We start from the raw sequence: 19,577 nt of genomic DNA on the forward strand, positions 1-19,577 counted from the left end.
CAGTTATTAACTGTGTGCCTTTGGACAAGTTATTTTAACTCTAACTTAATTTCATCTGTAAAATGGATTAATATTACATCCCACCGACTTCAATGAGTTGTTGTGACAAGTAAACGTATTAATACGTATTAAGTGCTTAGAACAATGTTTGGCACACCAAGCATAAGCACTCAAGTGTTAGCAAATTACTATTACCTGAAGTCTAGCAGGCTAAAAAGAGATAGATAAATTCAGAAACAAAGCCAAGAAAGGAAAAGAAAAATAATATGTTCCAAGTTCAGTGAAAATTATGTTTTGGTTATCAGCACCTTCAAAATATTTGTGATACTATCCTCCACTAGCAAAAATAATCAAAATCCAACAAAGACATATCTATATGTGTTTTTCAATTGACATTACTTCCTTTCCCTCATCACCAACTACAGAGAAGACTACTGTTATAATAGACATGCCACCATTCAACTTGACACCAAAAATGTTACTTACTTCTCTACACACAGAGAGCAAATAAAAGCCACTATCTGTTCACGTAAGTCAGAAACTACCTACTAGTTGGAGAATTGTGGTAGATTGTATTGTGGTTCTCAATCACTTCCTACACATAATTATACTTCCCCACCCCACTACCATTAGGCTTGGCCATTTTTGTCTTATTTTTTCAATAAAATGTGAGTGGAAGTGACATATATAATTTCTGGGCAAAAGCGTTGAACCAACACATAATTGGGCCACTGGCACACCACAAGAGGAGCATGTCCTAGATAAAGACAACTCCTTCAGCCAAAGCAAACCCACACACAACATGTACACGAGCGAGAAGTAAATTTCACTGTAAGTCACTGAGATTTAAAATTTTTTTAACTGCAAAAAAAAATAATAAGAGAAAGCTAATATAAGGATCTTGAGTGAATTATAAACCTTACTGAATTATGATTTCATCATGTATAAAATAAGTACCATAAAATTTACTTCAAAGTCATTAGCAGTAAATAAGAGTACATGTGAAATATCCAACAAAGGGCCTGCATAGAGCCTCCAATAAATGGTTTAAAAAAAAAACTCAGATCCAATTACAGACCATATATTATTTATATGTGTGTGTATATATATACACACATACATATATATACACACATATATATAAATATATGTGGTTCTCATATATATATAAATATTGTGGTTCTCAATCACTTCCTACACATAATTATACTTCCCCACCCCACTACCATCAGGCTTGGCCATTTTTGTCTTATTTTTTCAATAAAATGTGAGTGGAAGTGACATATAATTTCTGGGCAAAAGCCCAGAATATAAATGTATGTGTGTATAGAGAGAAAGAGCATCTATCATGTACCTGACCCCATGCTAGACCACAAGAATACAAACGTAAGATATATTCCCTACCTTCGAGATATTCCCAACCTTAGGTGGAAAGAAATCATATCAACAATTATAGTCCATGGAAAAGAGTCTATAATAAAAATATGTACAAAATAGCATGGAGATACAAAGAGCAAGTAAATAGCACTTAAGGAATATTAAGCTTAGTCTTAAAAGAGGAACATTTAGCTAGGAGCAGAAAAGAGGGCAGTCAGATGTCATACCCACCAAGAATACTAAGTATACTTATATTCTTTACAGTCCCTTGAACTGAGACAGTATTTCATCTCTTACCTTGTCGGGTAAAAGCCAGAAGAGGGTACACCAGCTGGTCTTTAAAGAGGCGAGAGAGTTTCTGAAGATCTTTGTATATCTTGGCTACATGTTCCCCTAGAATATTTTTTAATGAAAAATCAAAACCCAAAATCAAGTGGAAAAACTGTCCTCTATTTCTGCCAAACACAATCAACATGGCAAATAAATATTCACAAATAATTCACAAAGATAAGCATGAACCAAATTCCTTCATGGAAGAAGTACAGTGCAAGACTTGAAAAAACTGAATCTTAGATATAAAAGCTAAAAATTCCATGCTATCAAATTAGTAGAGTTGTGCCCAACCTCTCTAGCTCATAGGCTGCAATTGTAGAAAAAGCTCGTGTGAGATTCATACACAGGAAGATTTCCTGAATAGCTATCAATCTGTGCTGGGCACTGAGGACACAGTGGAGACCTGCTCCTGTAACGCTTAGAACCTGGTAAATTAATAGCATTTATCACATGATGACTATGTATCAGCACCTGTGTCAAGCATTTTTCAAACTTTCACATCAGAAGTTCTTTCCTAAGTAATTACTATCGCCATTTTAAAAACAGGTCAAGCTACAGAAAGCCTGTCCAAGGCCCCATGGTTAGTGGCAGAACAGTGCACAAACCCAAGTCCATGTGGCTCAAAAGCACTCATTTTTAGCCACCACACTGCTACTCAAAATGTGGGCGACAGATCACCAGAATTGACAATACCTGGAACTGTTTAGAAGTACTGAATCTCAGGCCTGCTGCAGACCTACCAAATCAGAACCTGTAGTTTAATAAGATCCCCATGTGACTCATATTAAAGTATGGACGCACTACCAAATTGCAGCTGAGGTTCCCACTTGTTTTGCTATTTACCAAGTGTATAGCCTTGGACAAATAACCTGCCCCTCTGATCCTCACCTTTTTGCTCAACTGTTTAAGGGAGACGCCACCACTATACCCGATAAGGTTGTTACAATTGAGAGCTCCACGAGCAGTGCCTAGTGTATCAGTAGACAATTTATGCTTGCTCCTTCCCCATTCCATATTTATGTATTTCACTATCTATAACAAATAAAACACTCAGTATAACGGGATCGATAAGAAGAAGGAAAGAGACACGCAGCTAATGTCTAAATCTTTGTTGTGTGACTTGCAATCTTGAACTGAAATTTGCTGTCAAGGTATAATTTTTAAAAATCAATTTGGCTCAAGGGCTTTTTTCAAATGTGAAAACTGATTTTCTTTAAATGATTTTTTTCCTTCAGCAACCTGGTATATAACTATTTAATTAGAAACTTATGAATAAAAGGATAAATAACAGTGCCTAGTTGTAGTTACTAGGTGCTATCAGCCACAGTAAAAATTCATTAAAATGACTTGCCAAATGAGCAGCACATTCCTACTCAACGTAAAAGACTTTATTAAAAATACTTCATTATAACAGTCCATAAAGTTGTAATTTAACAGTATTTAACATTCTTCCTCCCTTCCATTTCCTTTTTCCTTATCTAAGAAAAAGCAGAAAAAGAATAGCAATCTGAGCTACATTCCTGTAAAAGTTGTTTTAAAAGGCTGGGAGTCAGCCAAATCTATTCCAATCCTGTATTTCACCATTGATTAGCTCTGTGACCCTTACGTAACTTAGCTTCCTCTAGATCTGTTTCCTGATCTAGAAAATGGGCATAAGAGTGTAGAGTATTTCTACTCTCCATAACAAGGTCCTCCCTATACGGTGATCAATACGGAGTGTCGTAGCCAAGGAATTTCAAGTTTTTCTGACCCTAATGATAAAAGCCATCTATACAGATTCATCAGTCCAGTTTATGCAGTTTCAACAGGGGCAAAAACTGGTCCTTGACAGGTTAAAAACTATTATATTGGTTTGTGATCCTTCAAAGGGTCACAGTACATAAATAAAATATATTTGTGGTATTAAATTTCATGAAGGAGAGAGATCGAGGGGAAAAATCTCCGAAGGCTCCTTTGGGAAGTGATAATAAAAAGATTGAGAAACTCTGGCCTAGTCTGCCATTAAACGTTCAACTTGGCCAGGCGCAGTGGCTCACGCCTGTAATCCCAGCACTTTGGGAGGCCGAGGCGGGCAGATCACAAGGTCAGGAGTTCGAGACCAGCCTGGCCAATATGGTGATAGCCTGTCTCTACTAAAAATACAAAAAAATCAGCGAGCGTGGTGGTGTGTGCCTGTAGTCCCAGCTACTCGGGAGGCTGAGGCAGAAGAATTGCTTGAACTCGGGAGGCGGAGGTTGCAGTGAGCCAAGATAGCACCACTGCACTCCAGCCTGGCGACAGAGTGAGACTGCGTCTCAAAAAAAAAAAAAAAGCTCAATTCACCTAATGCCCAAGTTCTGATTCTACGTCCAACCAGAGACCATTATAAATATGTATTCTGCTGTCTCCTTTTCCCATCAGTTTTAGTTAGTATAAATCAATCTCTCAGGGCTGATCTCCCCTAGGAATGAGCAAGAATAAGTCTTTAGACCTTCAAAGCAACAATGTCAATCTAGCCAGCCTTTCCTAAAGGACTGCTATAAATGCCATCTTCCCACTGTACCACAACATTCCCACTAGGCTCTTAAAACCCTCCTAAGTTTACTAAGAAGATTAAATGGAATAACATATGTACGGACACAAGTGCAGAATGAAACAGGCACTTAAAAAATGTCAGTTCCCCTCTCCACCTTATCTCTTCTCCTCCAACCACCTGTAACTGCCTCTCACAGTTTGGTTTAACTGAGAAATGATAAAAAGGAAAATCTGTCTTCTTTGCATCTATTAATAATTTTAGAGAGTTTAGGCAAAACCTTATCTAGAATGCAAACTTTTGGTAAAGTATCAATCTGTATAAAACAGCAATCAAATTTATGTAGGTTTAAACAAAGATTTTGACTGCAGTTTTTCCTCCAATAATCTTTAATAATGAACTTGAATTACTTCCATGAAACACAGATCTCTATATTGGTTAAATATGATGCCAGAGAGATCTCCAAAGATTAGTACAGAAACTATGAACTATCATCAGAGTGTAATAAATTACATACTAGTGTTATCTCATAACAATATAATTCAGCACTCTATGACCCTAAGAAAAACAGGAAAGAAACAAACTCCTCAAATTATAAGCAAAACTTTCGCATTTTTTAAACCTTTGCATTCTTAAGCAAACCACATTATCTTACATATGCTTTAATCTCACATAGAAATTTTCTGTCTTTTGAACATTATCTTTCAGATTTTTTTCTTACACGAATTTCACAGAGTTTCACTCCAAAAGTTAAATAATGTTTATATTACCTAGTTTCTCTTTGCAAATAAAAGATTCTGGTAGCAGCTGCAATCTTTTCACACTTCTAATCTCATTGTTGATTTTCAGTGTAGCTGTAAATAAACAAAAGAAAGATGATAAAAAATTCTGTCACTTCATCAACTGCCTTTCTTTTTTAGTATGGGCTTGCATTTCCTTGCTCCTAATATACTAAGGACACATTATATAAAACAAACTGTTCTTCGCCTATTTCTTTCTCTGACAGCAAGTTCAAAAGTGTAAACCTGGCATCACATGAAGTAAAATCACTCTACAACACCACCTTTAAAAACTACAGTAAGCATCTTTATATAAAATCTACTAGGCAGCAGCTTATTAGTAATTGAAAGATACGCAACAAGGCTAATCAGAGGCAACTAAACACAATAAAATCATTATTTCTAATGAAGTCAGTAAAAACTCCATTTATCTTTTATTTAACCCTTGGCAATGAGTCTTCCCTTGTTCATTAAAATAATCTTGCTAGTTTTCAGAGCATCATCTCTCTTCCAGACCCAAAGGACCAATATTCTTGACATCACCAGAGGGTTCAATTTTAATCATGTATACAAAGGTGCACTTCAACTCATTCCATGAAAGAGCCCAGTGATGTGCTTATGCACATGTGCACAAAGCAGGATGCCTGGAGTGAAGGAAAGATTTAAAGACACACTGCTCTTTTCAAATAATCAATCCTGGAATGGCTGGCTGCCATGCAAGTCTGCCAAGAGCTGATTTGCCAAGAACAGTAAAGAAACAAAGTATGAGAAATTAAGAAATCATCAAGACATTCAGTAGTTATTCTTTTTATATTAAGTATTCTGAATCTAATGAATAGAGGTTATTATACATGTCATTAAGTGCTTTTATAAGAAATCAAGGCAAAATTTGCAACTACACATTTACTATTTGGTAACTTCAACCTTGCAAGTTATGATGTGATGTAGCAGAATGATGAGATGAAGGCAGAAACTGTTGACACTCTGTGTACAAGAATGCCAGACTAAAAGCTACATCTGCTAATTATGATGAACTGCTGAATAGACATTGCTAGGTCCTAGTGTCATCAGACAGTCATGTCCTGACAAACGTGAAGTACCACCAAAGCTATTAAAACCTAACGTTTTGAGACTTTTAAATAACATTTCAAAGAATCTTATGACTAAAGAAATAGAAATTTCTTAAGAGGCCAGGCGTGGTTCACACCTGTAATCCCAGCCCTTTGGGAGGTCAAGGCAGGAATACTGCTTGAACCCAGGAGTTCGAGACCAGGCTGGGCAACACAGTGAGACTTCATCTCTACAGAATATAAATAAAAAATAGCCAGGTGTGGTGGTACACGCCTGTGGTCCTAGCTACTCAGGAGGCCAAGGAGGAACACCGCTTGAGCCCAGGAGGTCAAGGATGCAATGATCCATGCTCTGGCTACTGCACTCCAGCCTAGGTGACAGAGCAAGACCTTGTCTCAAAAAAAAAAAAAAAAGAAAAAGAAAAAGAAACTTCGTAAGAGGGGAATGAGAACTATCCAACATCTCAAAGATCAAGACAGCATAAGTCAGTAGCTTTCAAAATAGATTTTAGCAGGAAAAAAAAACAACCACCATTTTTTTCAAACAGAATCTCACACAAAACTTCAATAAATGAAACAGATAAACATTTCGCTGCTTTTAAGTGGTGATAAGGCTTCTACCTAACTTTCATCTAGGCAAAGGAGCAGCTGCAGAACATACTGAAAACCTGACCTAAACCTTTGACCTAAGGCTTATCAAAGCAACTTCCTTTGCTAAACAAAAAAGATGAGCTATACTGAATAAACAAAACAACAAATGCAGCCCTCCCAATCTTGCCACACTATCTTTCTAACTAAAAGGATAAACCTCAAAAAACAAAACAGAATAAAAATGAAAGCTCCTAGTCATTCAAATGGATCTCCAGGATGTGTGATTATGATAGACTACTAGGAGTTGATATGAACCAAAGTGGTATCTGAACTAAAACACAAAGATGGAATGCCTTGCTATTCCAGTGAAATTTATTAATATGAAAAAGGAGACAGGAAAAGTTATTTATGCAGAGTGACATTTGTTGGGGGAGGCCCAGTAAATAAAACACACACTTACTAAGGCCTCAGTAAACTTAGCATTGTTGTTGTGCACTGCTGGCCACAGAGATGCGAACTTGGATAAATGGTGACCCCAGCTCTAGTTCCCCATGTCTCAGTTCAAGACCTTCGTTAAAAAAATAAAGCCATCCACAGGGATAAAGAAAAAGTATTCTCCAAAGAGTTCATGTATAATAGGCTCATTTCACTCATATTATCAAATATTGATAATATTGGATAATATTAAATATTACCCCCCAGAGCAAAATATTACAAAGATTAAGACATCAAGAAAATGGATGCCCTAAGAGTGAAGGGTGCTGGCCTAAACAACCCAACAACCTCTTACTCTATAATCTTCCAGACACATGTTATCAGTGGTCTAGGAATTCAATAAAGTTGAGAAGGACTCACAACTGTATCATGATAGCCAATCACTGAAGTGGCTATAAAACATTTGGAAAGAAACGTCTAAGAATCCATAAACGAGCAACCATGACTATGCTATTCAATTACCATTTACAACAATCAGGTTTCCCAGAGGCACACAGGTGAGAGTAGCGGAGCTGCCCTCGCAGAGAGGATGCATGTACTGCAGCTTATACACCCCGCTCAACTTCCACTTCTCCGGCATGGACAGTGCTTTGGCTTCGGTGCCCTGGGGAACGAAATGAAAGGGAAACAAATAATGAAGAAAGGTGTTACTCTCAAAAAGATTAAAAATCCAAAAGACTCCTAACTTGTTTGAAATAATCATTCCACATAGTCCTCTTAATACAATGCATCATTAATATTGCCATTATATTTTATATTGTAGGATAATATATTACAACACTTTTAATCAAAATTTTTGTTCAAACAGGTAAAATTGCAATATGGAAACAGGGATTGATCTCTCTCTTCCAAGACTCACTTCTCTGCCTAGCAAAACCATATGATTATTTAAAACTCCAAAATAACCAAATATCACTTCCTCTGTAAAGCCTTTTTCAAAGAAAAATTGTTTGCCATTTCCTTTCGTCCCCTAACAGTCTATTCATATTTCCGTTACACTTCAACTGTATTATTATCTATGTTTACTTGTGTTATTTCTGATTATCTTTTTATTTGTCTCTCTCCTCTATTTATGTATGGACTCCTTGAGGACAGGAAATATCCCAATGTTTTTATATCCTAATTTCTGGGTCAGTGCATGGCATGCTGCAGGTGTGCACTGATCACCTAATTACTCTATATCTTTTTAACTTATAACATGGCTCTCAGACCAGCAACATTGGTATTATGCAGGAGTATGAAGAAGTACATGGTCCATTCTACAGTTACTAAATCAGAATCTGCATTTTAATAAGGTCCCCAGGTATTCCAAAGCACATTAAAGTTTGAGAAGCAATATTCTAAATGTTCTCCTCCATGAATTCCTGGCATCCTATATATGAATATGTCTCTCCCAGAACTTCACCAATATAGCACAATGCTTTATATTTCTGTCTATCTCTGCCACTCTCAGACTATGGGCAACTTGACAGCAGGAACCATCCACATGTATGAGCAATTATAAGATGTTTGTGTTTTGCTTGCAGTACTTACCTGAGGCATGTAACCTGACTCCAACATGAGAAGATGTATCAACACTATCAAGGCATCATTGGCATCAGAACAGTCAGCTGATTGATACAAGGTCTCTAATGAATGTGGCACTTGCCCTTCCACCGATTCACTACAGAGCATGGGTTCTGAGGGATAGAAACCTGTGCCCTCTGCCATATCCTCAATATCTTGAATTGACTCAGCTTCAAAATTTTGACTAGGCCCTAACTGAAAAAGGAAAACAAAACAACGAATTAATTAAAAAGACTTATTTTTACACAATACTTTTTTGTATCCTAACGTGAACTAAGTGCTGAAAGTCAAAGTACATCACTGGGTTCAGAAATGGGAGACATTTTAAGTAAGTCCTTATAAATAAATAAGCCTGCAACCTACTCTTCCATCCTCAATTCCTCACCTGTTAATTCTAGCCGATATGTCAAAAACCTGGAAATCATCCTAGACTCCTCCCTCTACCTAACTAAACCTTGTCCCAAATCTGATCAGTCTTCAAAGTTCCACTGAAACTAACTCCTAAACATGTCTAAAAGTTGCCCCTTCCTGCTCCATTGGTACTTCAGACTCTCATCATGTATTTCCTGACATCCAGCAAGAGCTTCCCTTGCAAGTACCCCTTCTTCAACTTTGTTGTCTTCCAATACATCCCATCCCCTGCTGCCAGAGTTTTCTTGACAATTAAAAATCCGATCATGTACTATGTCCCAGCTTAAAATTCACCAGTACCTCCCCAACGCAGACAACAGCATTTCCCTCAATTGTGCCTTAGATGTTCTTAGGAAAAAAGGTGGTCCACATGGAATAAGTGTGGAAAATGCTACATGCTGCAGCCACCTAACTTCACCCTCCATATTCACAAAATACTATATTTGCATTACAAAAGCACTGAGGAGTCTAATAACAATAATAATAGTGTGTGCATAACACTTTACCAAAAAACTCCGTCTTCACCAGTCAGCATCCCTGTAACACCACCTCACGAAACTAGATTTTCAGAGGACACTGAGAAATGCAGGCCTACAAATGAAGCCCAAACTTCTAATTCCCTTCGCATACAGAGTCCTTCATCACCTGATCTCTGACTCATTACTAAGTTCACTTTCTGCCAGTGCCTTCTTACTCACCCCAATATTCTCCACTTCTTCAAAAGAGGTAACACAGACCACAACTCTGCCTTACAACGGCCTTGATTATTTAACCTTATCACACTGCACTGTACTGCAATTTTCTGATTACATATCTGCGTCCTTCCATGACTACAAGCTTATAAAAAAACAGACTACATGTCACCCATTTTTGTAACCCCAGTAAAGTACCTAGCACAAAGCAGGTATTCAATGTCTGCTGAACAAATGCTGAAGGATAATACCTTACAACTTCATAATGTCTTTATTTTCAAAATGTTTTCTTATTTGTACCTTATAACAATCCTGTAAAACAGGCATGGCAGGTATTGCCTTTTTATAGATCCTGTAATTATAAATCTGAAAGATTAAATAACATAATCAAGGTTATCAACTAATAAAAATTTGAAACGAACCCAGATCTCCAAACTTGCAGCTCAGGACTTTGAGATGAAAAAAAAAAAAAAAAAAAAAAAACTAAGTTACCTGTATTAAGTTTGCTCAGAAAGCTTGTTTCCTAGGCATATGCCCAACTCTTAATGCAAAGCATAAGTTTCTTCTTTTTAGGGTTTGCATTTCCATTAAAGAAGGGGCAAAGGAAATTAAAATTACACAGTATATGTAAAAGGTTGGAGGAATGTAAGGGAGCCAGAGGTGACAGCTGTTCTTCCAAAATCTCTGAGGACCCAAGACCTGTGGCTTATGGAAAAGATCCAAAGTCACTTGTAAAAACCTAGAGGCCAATGAGAAGTCACACTACCCAAAAATGAGGTATGGCACAAAAATATTTCCGTATTTCCTGAGAAAATAGAAACAACTATATTAAAAACCACTTAACATCAAGCTAAACTATGGAACAATAGGTTTTGCTTCTTTACCACTATGTCTAACTTTTGGCCACTTACTACTTATTGGCAGTTGTGTGGGACAGAATATATGTGGAAAAATGAAAAAGAGTTACCCTAGGCTGAAGTACATGAGAGGGAGATATCAAAATCCCCTGCTGGGCTTGTCAAACCTTACTCCTACTCTATGGGAACTACTGACATTCTCTGGGCTATTCTGATATGAGTATTTATCAAATTCTTCACATGTGTGAAAATGAAAAAAAAATGGTGAGCACCACACCTCTCTGAACAGATCATTTTGCCATATGTCATTTACAAAAGACTAAAACAAGTGACTAAGATGCATGAGAGCTAATATTATATTCTGATACCTGCTACCCGTTTCTCATTCAAGACTCAAGAGGTACTGGATGAATTCCCAAATATGACGAAATAAGAAAATTGATATTTAATTACAAGAGTAAAATTTACCTCCTATGGTTTCAAGTTTTACGCATCTATTTTCCTTTTCTAATGCTCCATTCTACATTACAGAGTGTAATGTACTTAAAAGCATTATTTATGAGATCTCGAGCTCAGTTTCCATACTCTTAAGGTTTTCCTGTCACCCTTTAAGGTCTTGGAATACAAAACAATATGCAAAATCTTAGAACTGAAATTAGTAACTTCAAGCAACATTAATTTCTCAAAATTTTCCAAAAGGAAACTAGCAAACTATCACAAATACTATGAAAAGTTTCATCTTACTAGACAATTTTAAAGTACACAGAAGTAAAAGTAATGGGCCCTACTAAGTTATCCCAGAACAAGCCTATCAGCAAAAAAGACTCAGAAACATAATTTAAATATACAGCAAAATATTCTTACTCATTCCCCAGTTTACCTCTGTGAGGCAGAAACACACTGATACAACAATAATTTTAAAAATAAACTAAAATCCACATATCTGGATATAATTTTCACAACTTACCAATCTATTAAAAAGTATTTTTTAATATGTCTATACTTAATGCCATGACAAGTTACCATGAATACTTATACCCAAAAATGTTTAAGGTCAGCAATTAAGTTGAGGTGATAAGTGTACATACAAAAAACAATTAACAAGATGGCACGTGTATTGGTATTAAAAAACTAAAAGTGATCATCTGCACCATTCAAACAATTAAAAGGTCGGATAAAGGCTGGGCATGGTGACTCATGTCTGTAATCCCATTACTTTGGGTGGCCAAGGTGGGTGGGTCACTTGAGGTCAGGAGTTCAAGACCAGCCTGAGCAACATGGTGAAACCCCATCTCTACCAAAAATACAAAAATTAGCCAGGCATGGTGGTGTCTGTGGTCCCAGCTACTTGGGAGGCTGAGGTGGGAGAATCACTTGACTCCAGAAGGGTAAGGTGGCAGTGAGCTGAGATTATGCCCTATACTCCAGCCTGGGTGAGAGAGTGGTACACTGTCACACACAAAAAAAAGTGGGAAAAATGATGAGGCATGTACAAGGCAATAAAGATAATCAGATAATCAATACAAAGAAATTAAAGAAAACTATTGGGCTATGGTTGGCAAGGGCTTAGGAAGATGGGTAGAAAATATAGACAAGAGAGGGAGGAAAGGTAACAGGTTCCAGTCTGGGTGAACAGTAAGATCAAAGTCACAAAAGCAGTCACCAGGTTGTGTGTATGCACATGCATGCAAGCAGGTGCATGTGCTGGCTGGTGGGGGCGGGGGGAAATGATGGTCTGTTCTGATTGGAGATGACAGTTTAAAGGAGGGAAGAACAGAAACTACCCCTAAAAAAGTTGAGTGGAGTAACTTTCCAGAAAGCCTTGAGCACCAGGTACAGGAGGACAGACGTCATTTTCCTCTTCTGTAAAATGACAGGGTCAATGAACTAGAGATACATGGTATTTTTCAGCTAAAAAATTATGAGCACAAGTTTATGAGAAAGAGTTAATGAAAGACAGCAAGGGAACAACAGCATCAGAACCATGTAGGAAGAAGGCAAACCCAGAAAACAGACTGAGGAATAAAGCCATTGGAACCCGAAATGGAAAAGAAAAACTGACAAAGCTTATTAATGGGCTAGATTTAAGCAGTCAAAAATCACAGAAAACCAGCAGTGCCACTGACAAAGAAGGGAACATGAGCACACATATTTCCAAATTTATGTTGAACATATAAAGTCTGCAATGACAATTTAAAAATGCAAGTATAAATATCCTGCAAGTCATTTGGAAATAATTGGACCACATCCATAGCCTTAATGAGCAGACCAGATCAGAGAAGCAAGGCTAGGAATCATGAGCTTAGGAACAGTAATAGAAGTCAAGGGATAATTCATCTGAAGGACAGTATGTGAACAAAACAGGCAGAAACTAGGTACTTTGGGATGCCAGCCCCATATTGGTATAGGCATTTAGCAGTTAAAAAATATATTCTATAAAAATATAATCTGCAGTCAGGCACGGTGGCTCATGCCTGTAATCCCAGCACTTTGGGAGGTCGAGGCAGGAGGATCACGAGGTCAAGAGATCAAGACCATCCACACCAACATGCTGAAACCTCGTTTCTACTAAAAATACAAAAACTAGCTGGGAGTGGTGGCGTGCACCTCTACGCCCAGCTACTTGGGAGGCTGAGGCAGGAGAATCGCTTCAACTGGGAGGCAGAGGTTGCAGTGAGCCGAGACTGTGCCACTGCACTGCAGCCTGGTGACAGAGCAAGACTCCGTCTCAAAAAAAAAAAAAAAAAAAAAAAAATATATATATATATATATATATATATGAAAAATAATGTGCAATCTATTGATGATAATTATCCTGACTGGAACAGAATTCAACTGAGGTGTTCAATATGACTTATCACCTACTCTATTTGATATATTGGTCTTTAATACCCACCGTACTGTCGTCATTCCAAACATCAGACTGGGCTGCCTGTCCTTGGAATGAATCACTTGGTTGTTCATCCTGTATGCTAGTCTCATTGGAGCTGGTGGCCAAAGAGGGTTGGTCATTATTCTGGAGTGAAGAATGCTCTGAATCTGTGGATGAAGGTAAATTAGGCGCTGGAATGTCATCTTGAAGAATCAAACATATCAAGTCCCCAGAAACAATCCCATAGGAAGCCAAGGTCTCTTCATCTCCAGTGAGGGCATCCTTGTAGTTCAATGTAATTGTAAATCGGGTATCAGAACTGCCAAGAAAGATGGATAAGCACAGTAAGAGCTACCTACTTCTGTTACCTTCAACAGCACATCTGAAGCATACATAAGCACACAGTATGACCCTAGAAGAACTAAGTCATGAAGAGACAAGGTCTCACTATGTTGTCCAGGCTGGTCTCAAGCTCCTGGCCTCAGGCAAGCCTCCTGCCTCAGCCTCCTGAGTTGCTGGGATTACAGGCATAAGCCACCATGTCCAGTTACATTTTTGTTTTTGTTTGTTTTTTAGAGACAGGGTCTCACTCTGTTGCCCAGGCTGGAGTGCAGTGGCACAGTGGCACAATCACAGCTCATGGCAGCCTCAAATTCCTGGGCTCAAGCAATCCTCTCACCTCAGCCTCCAGAGGAGCTAGGACTATAGGCACAGATGACCCTACCAAGCTTAAAGTTTTGAGAAAATTATCAAAATTATTTATCAATGAATGCCTAATCTATAGATTTCTAATGGCCAAAACTCTCCACCTGGGGGACAGGATACAGTAATTCTCTATCATTAATCCATGCTTTCCTCAATTCTAAGATGTACTTTTTTGTATTTTGACATCTTTGAAATTAAGATGCTTCCTAGAATCAATCACATATCAACTGACAGCATTTTTCCCCTGCTGTTACATAAAACAATGTGTCTTCCAAGTGACAGCATGTAAGATTCAATGAAATACCTTTAAAATACAAATTAGATCACATCATTCCTTCACTTAAAATCTTCTAATAGCTTCTATTTGGAATCCTTAACATAACTTCCAAAGCTCAACGTTTGATCTCTTCCCATTTCTCCTACTGCATCCTATGCCATCCGTCCTCTCTCACTGTTCTCTATTCACATGAGCTTTCCATCAGTTCCAAAAAGTAGATCAACTTTATTGCAGCCTTCGGGCCTCTGCATTTGCTCTTCCAGATCTTCAAATGACTGACTCCTCCTCATCATTCCAGTCTCAGCCCAAATGTCACCTCTTCAGAGATGCCTTTCATTCAGACTCCAGCACTCTCTATTCTGCTATGCTCTACTTGGAAACGTCATTATCTACTTATCTATTATCTGTCTACCCTACCCCTGCTACTAGAACTTCAGTTTCATAAGATCAGGGATCATGTCTGAACAGTTCAAACCGTATCTTCAACACTGGCAAATAAAGTATTTGTGAAATAAATGCAACCACCAAACATTAGTTGGAAAGATCAAGATGAGTGTGAAATCAAGGATGTCTATTCAATATCCTTACAGGACAGTTTACTCACAATGGTCCCAAAAAACCAGATCCATATATTCATAATCACAAAAAGTTAGGGGAGTGTATGTATATGACTGAGTATAAATTCATCTCTCTTACTGATGATGACAAGCTAAATTCACCCTTCTACTGACTGTCAGTTATGAGGCCTTTTAGTGGAACACAGCACAAACCCAAAAGCTCACTGCTAAACAAGCTCAGAATTCAAATAAGCCTGAAGCAACAAACTCCCATTCTTTCTGCATTGCAGATTATTTGACATTAGAAGAATAAAATGTTTCTCATCACACAGTGGTGAGGAATAACTAACAAAACATTATAAAACATTTTTAAAAACATTTACACTCAGCAATACTAATTTCATTACTTTTTTGGGACGTTAACAAAAGACGAACTCCTTTAAAAATTATATTGTTTATTCTCACAATGCTGCATTTTGAAAAGTGCTCCAAATAATTCATGTTTTTATTTCACTCGTAAATATATTTTTTCTAAGTGTCCTTGGTAGAGAAATTAAAATTACTGAAATAGAAGGTACTCCTGTTTGTTAGAAAACAGTGGCCCTGCTTCTGTTTTCAAAATGCTTTGATAAACAAAATGTTGAAAATCTGCCATCTGCCCACAAAAACACCACCCCAACTTTGGCAGAAAAAGGAAAAACACCTCAAAAGAACTATGTGTTTATGGGTCATCTGTCACAGCAAAAGGTTGCTTTTTAAAACAGTATCTAGTACAATGTACGTTCAAATATCTGTTTGTAGAAAAGGTCATGGTCCGCTCAATAAATATATCAGCTTTTCCTCCCACTTTAGAAACAGGGAAAAGCTATTTCTAAAGTAATATGTAGTTTTCCAGGATTCTACCTCTGAAATTGGGGAGTTAAGAGGAGTATGTAATTCTAGGAAATGAAATTCTAGAAACTCCAGGCTTTTCAAAAGTATTTCATGGCTACTCTGTCTACGGAGTAGCCATTCTTTTATTCCTTTACTTTCTTAATAAACTTGCTTTCACTTTTCTCGTAAAAAAAAAAACAAAAACAAAACAAAAGCATTTCATGAGAATCCTAGCTCCACTTGCTCAGTAAAGATTTTTTTAAAATAATATCAAATGGACGTATTTTAAAACTGCACATTTATTAGAAAATGAGAATACTTTCAGAAAAAATGAGTTTACTTTCACAAGCTGAAGTTTACATTCTGTCCAGGTAATCAGCCTCAACCGTAAAAACAAATCTGAAAGAGAAACCCACGGGCCCTTTTGCGCAAACAGTCATACTGAGTTTCACATCCTTTCAAGACTGCCTAATTTAAAAATAATAAAATATATATATACGCATGGTAATACCTTTAAAAGATTAAGTTTGAAGATTTATTCAATCTTCTACTCATAACCTACTGGTAATGATGCCAGTATGTGAAACACACGGGTTTAACAACAAGAAATACAGTAGGCATGTCACTTACCATAATGTTTAAAAGGAGTTATGTCAGCATCTTATTTAGGGTTTATTTTTTTAATCAGGAAAAAAACAGGCTTACTTTCAATCTAATAATGTTTTATCCAGAAAAATGAAAGGGCGAGAAATTCAGAATAACGGCCTCATTTTACCCAATTCCCTAAAAATAAGGTGAAAATGTAGGAAGGTTTTTGTTTTTGAAGAATTCACCTAAAAATCCCCAGGGAACATCATTTTTATTCGTCCTTAGCACACTCAAGTTTCAAATCCACTAGCTCAGTATTTGAAGAGGACCACTCTTACCGTGCCGCTTTACTCCCAAATTGTTGTTCCCCAAAAAGTATCTTTTAGGGAAACAAAGCAGCTTCATCTGCAGTCCCATAAACCAATAACAGAATATGATCCTTTCTCAACTTTACTGCCCCCAAACTGCAAGCTCTCAAGATCAACCTTTGCCTCAGTTTTAGCAAAAAAGCAACATTTCGCCCAAGAAAATCAAAGGGCTGAAACACGCCTACACGCTGTACTTTCTAAAACTTTTCAGCGGCTAAGTCCAAGCGCTCGCCGCGATGCCTGGCGCATGAACATAACAATCTAAAATTGCTGCCGCTTCACAGCAGCCATACAAGCTACCGGTGGCCTCGGATGGAGGGCAGATTTTTAACTTCCAGCAATTTCCAAACTTTTTCACTGAAATACTCCCAACAGCTGAAGAAATTAACTCGGACCCCTGACAGTCCAGAAAGGTTTAACCCAAGCCAAGCTCATCATTTCCAACTTGAAATCTAACCAGTTGTGGGAATTTTGCGTTCCCTCCTCTCCCCGGTTTCCTTTACTGCAAGACCAGAGGCCATGACTCACCCAGAAGGGGACCGGAGCCCCCGGGAGGCCGCGCCATGTTCTCCAGGAGCAGGACCCCAGCCGACCACCCGCGCGTCCAGTCGCCGGCACCCCCCCGCCCCCCGCTCCGCGACGCCCGGAAGAGCCGAGGCCTCCAGTGAAGGTCCCCCCACCCCCGGCGTCCCCGCACCTGGCCTAGCGCCCGGCCACGCCCGCGCCTGCAGCCCACAGATGACGCCAACCCGCCCTGCACCCACCCCCAGCACTCCCCACTCCCCGCAGGCCGCCCAGCCCCGGCCCCCGCGTACCTGTACCCCCAGGTGCACAGCAGGGCCTGGCTCAGGTGCGCGCGCAGCTGCCCCAGCGTCGGCTCTGCCTCGGGCACCTCCAGCGGCCAGGTCCGCTTCTGAAGCCGCACCCGCAACCTCATGACGGCGGCAGGCGACCCGTGGGGCCTGGACCCGGAGGCGGCGACGGGGACGGCGGCGGGGCCGAGCAGCTCTCGCCCCAAACGGCTACAACCCCGGACCGGCGACTACCGGAGCTGAGGGCTTGCTGAGGCGAAACGAGGAAACAGCCCCGCCACCGAGACCGCCCTGCTGGTGGGGCTCTGGAATATGAGCGCCCGCCCCACTCCTGAGGGCGCCGCCTGGAGCGGACCCCGAGAGCTGGAGGCGGGCAGGCGGCCTAAAGGAGCCAGGCCTCTTGGGGTCGGCCGATCGATGACTCGGCGCGCAACGGCCCTGCCTGAGAGTGCGGGCACAGTGCGCAGGCGCCGAGATGCGGCAGCTCCCTGGCGTCCCAGTCTTTCCTCGGCGGTAGCTGGGACTCCCTGTATTTGCTCCCTGTGTGCATGGAACAACGGTAGCGCAGACAGGGATGCTGCAGACAGACAATACAGTCGCCACTCCCCAGGACCAAGTGTCACCCCATTTCTTCTGTGGCCCGCAGCTCCAGCGGCATCTGCTCTGAGAAGCCTAGGTTAATCCTCAGGCTTGGCCGGGCGCGGTGGTTCACGCTTGTAATCCCAGCACTTTGGGAGGCCGAGGCGGGTGGATCGCTTGAGCCCAGGAGTTCGAGATCAGCCTGGGCAACATGGTGAGACCCCCCATCTCTACAAAAAAGACAAGAAATTACTCAGGCGTGGTAGCGCCTGCCTGTGATCCCAGCTACTTGGGTGGCTGAGGCAGGAGGGCCGATTGAGCCCGGAGGTTGAGGCCTCAGTGAGCTGTGATCGCACCACTGCACCTCAGCCTAGTTCCACAGAACGAGACCCTGTCTCAAAAAAAGTAGAACTATTTGTAGCCAGTAATCTATGTTCGACAGTTTATTAGAACTCTATTGCTGCGTAACAATCACCCCAACGTTTAACGCAATAAACATTTGTTGTCCCACAGGTTTTAGAGGTCAGGGATTTGGGGATACGTGGCTGAGTGGTTCTGTCTCCAGGTCTCCCATGAGATTACAGTCAAAGTGTAGGCCAGGGCAGCAGTTATTGATTAGGGCCGGAGGATCGGCCTCCAGGATGGCACACTCATGACTGTTGGCCGGAGACCTGTTTTTCACCACGTGAACCTCCCCATAGGGCTGTTTGAGTGTCCCCATGACATGGCAGCTGGTCTCCCTCAGAGCAGGTGATCCCAGAGAGACCAAGGCATAAGCCACAATGTCTTTTATGACCTAGCTCCAGAGGTCACATATGGCTTTTGTCATATTTACAAACCAACCCGCTGTGTGAGGGGATCCACCCGAAGGTATGAATGCCAACAGACAGGGATCGCTGCAGGCCATCCTGGAGGCTGGCTACCAGAGAGGATCTAATTAATGATAACTTAGATGAGAGAGAGTATCAAGTTTCATCCTTGTATGATAACCGTAGTCCAAATCCTTAGAGTCAAATAAAGTTTCTCCCTATAGGTGGCGGCACTTGTCCACATCCTGCCCTCGATTCTGCAAGTAAATATGTATTGATTGCCTGCTTTTTGACAGGTAACCCCACATGCCGGAGACTCAGAGACCAAAAAGACATGTTTCTGTCCATGCAGAGTTTACAGTTGAGTGAATCAGCTCTTGCAGTAGAGTGTAAAAAGTGTCTGCTTTATGACAGACATACAGACCTGAGGATTGGAGTTGTTAGAAATGTTTGT

General features: G+C 39.9%; 2 protein-coding genes across 4 annotated transcripts in view; one reads left to right on the plus strand and one right to left on the minus strand.

Annotated features, from left to right (window-relative positions):
• The window catches only part of FBXO7 (F-box protein 7), a 24,347-nt gene extending 6,208 nt beyond the window's left edge, over window positions 1–18,139 (minus strand). Inside the window, 6 exon segments of one of the 2 annotated variants that reach the window (NM_001257458.1) lie at window positions 1,675–1,770; window positions 4,993–5,076; window positions 7,620–7,761; window positions 8,691–8,918; window positions 13,580–13,874; window positions 17,739–18,139. In NM_001257458.1, coding sequence (NP_001244387.1) covers window positions 1,675–1,770; window positions 4,993–5,076; window positions 7,620–7,761; window positions 8,691–8,918; window positions 13,580–13,874; window positions 17,739–17,860 — 967 coding nt within the window. In that variant the 5' untranslated portion in view covers window positions 17,861–18,139. 2 annotated transcript variants of the gene reach the window in all.
• The window catches only part of BPIFC (BPI fold containing family C), a 61,439-nt gene continuing 59,543 nt past the window's right edge, over window positions 17,682–19,577 (plus strand). For both annotated transcript variants that reach the window (XM_001112428.4, XM_077949874.1), the window contains exon 1: window positions 17,682–18,528. The gene's annotated coding sequence lies outside the window, so the exon portion shown is untranslated. The remainder of the gene's footprint in view (window positions 18,529–19,577) is intronic.

Source organism: Macaca mulatta, chromosome 10, assembly GCF_049350105.2.
Source record: "Macaca mulatta isolate MMU2019108-1 chromosome 10, T2T-MMU8v2.0, whole genome shotgun sequence".
NCBI classification, from domain to species: domain Eukaryota; kingdom Metazoa; phylum Chordata; class Mammalia; order Primates; family Cercopithecidae; genus Macaca; species Macaca mulatta.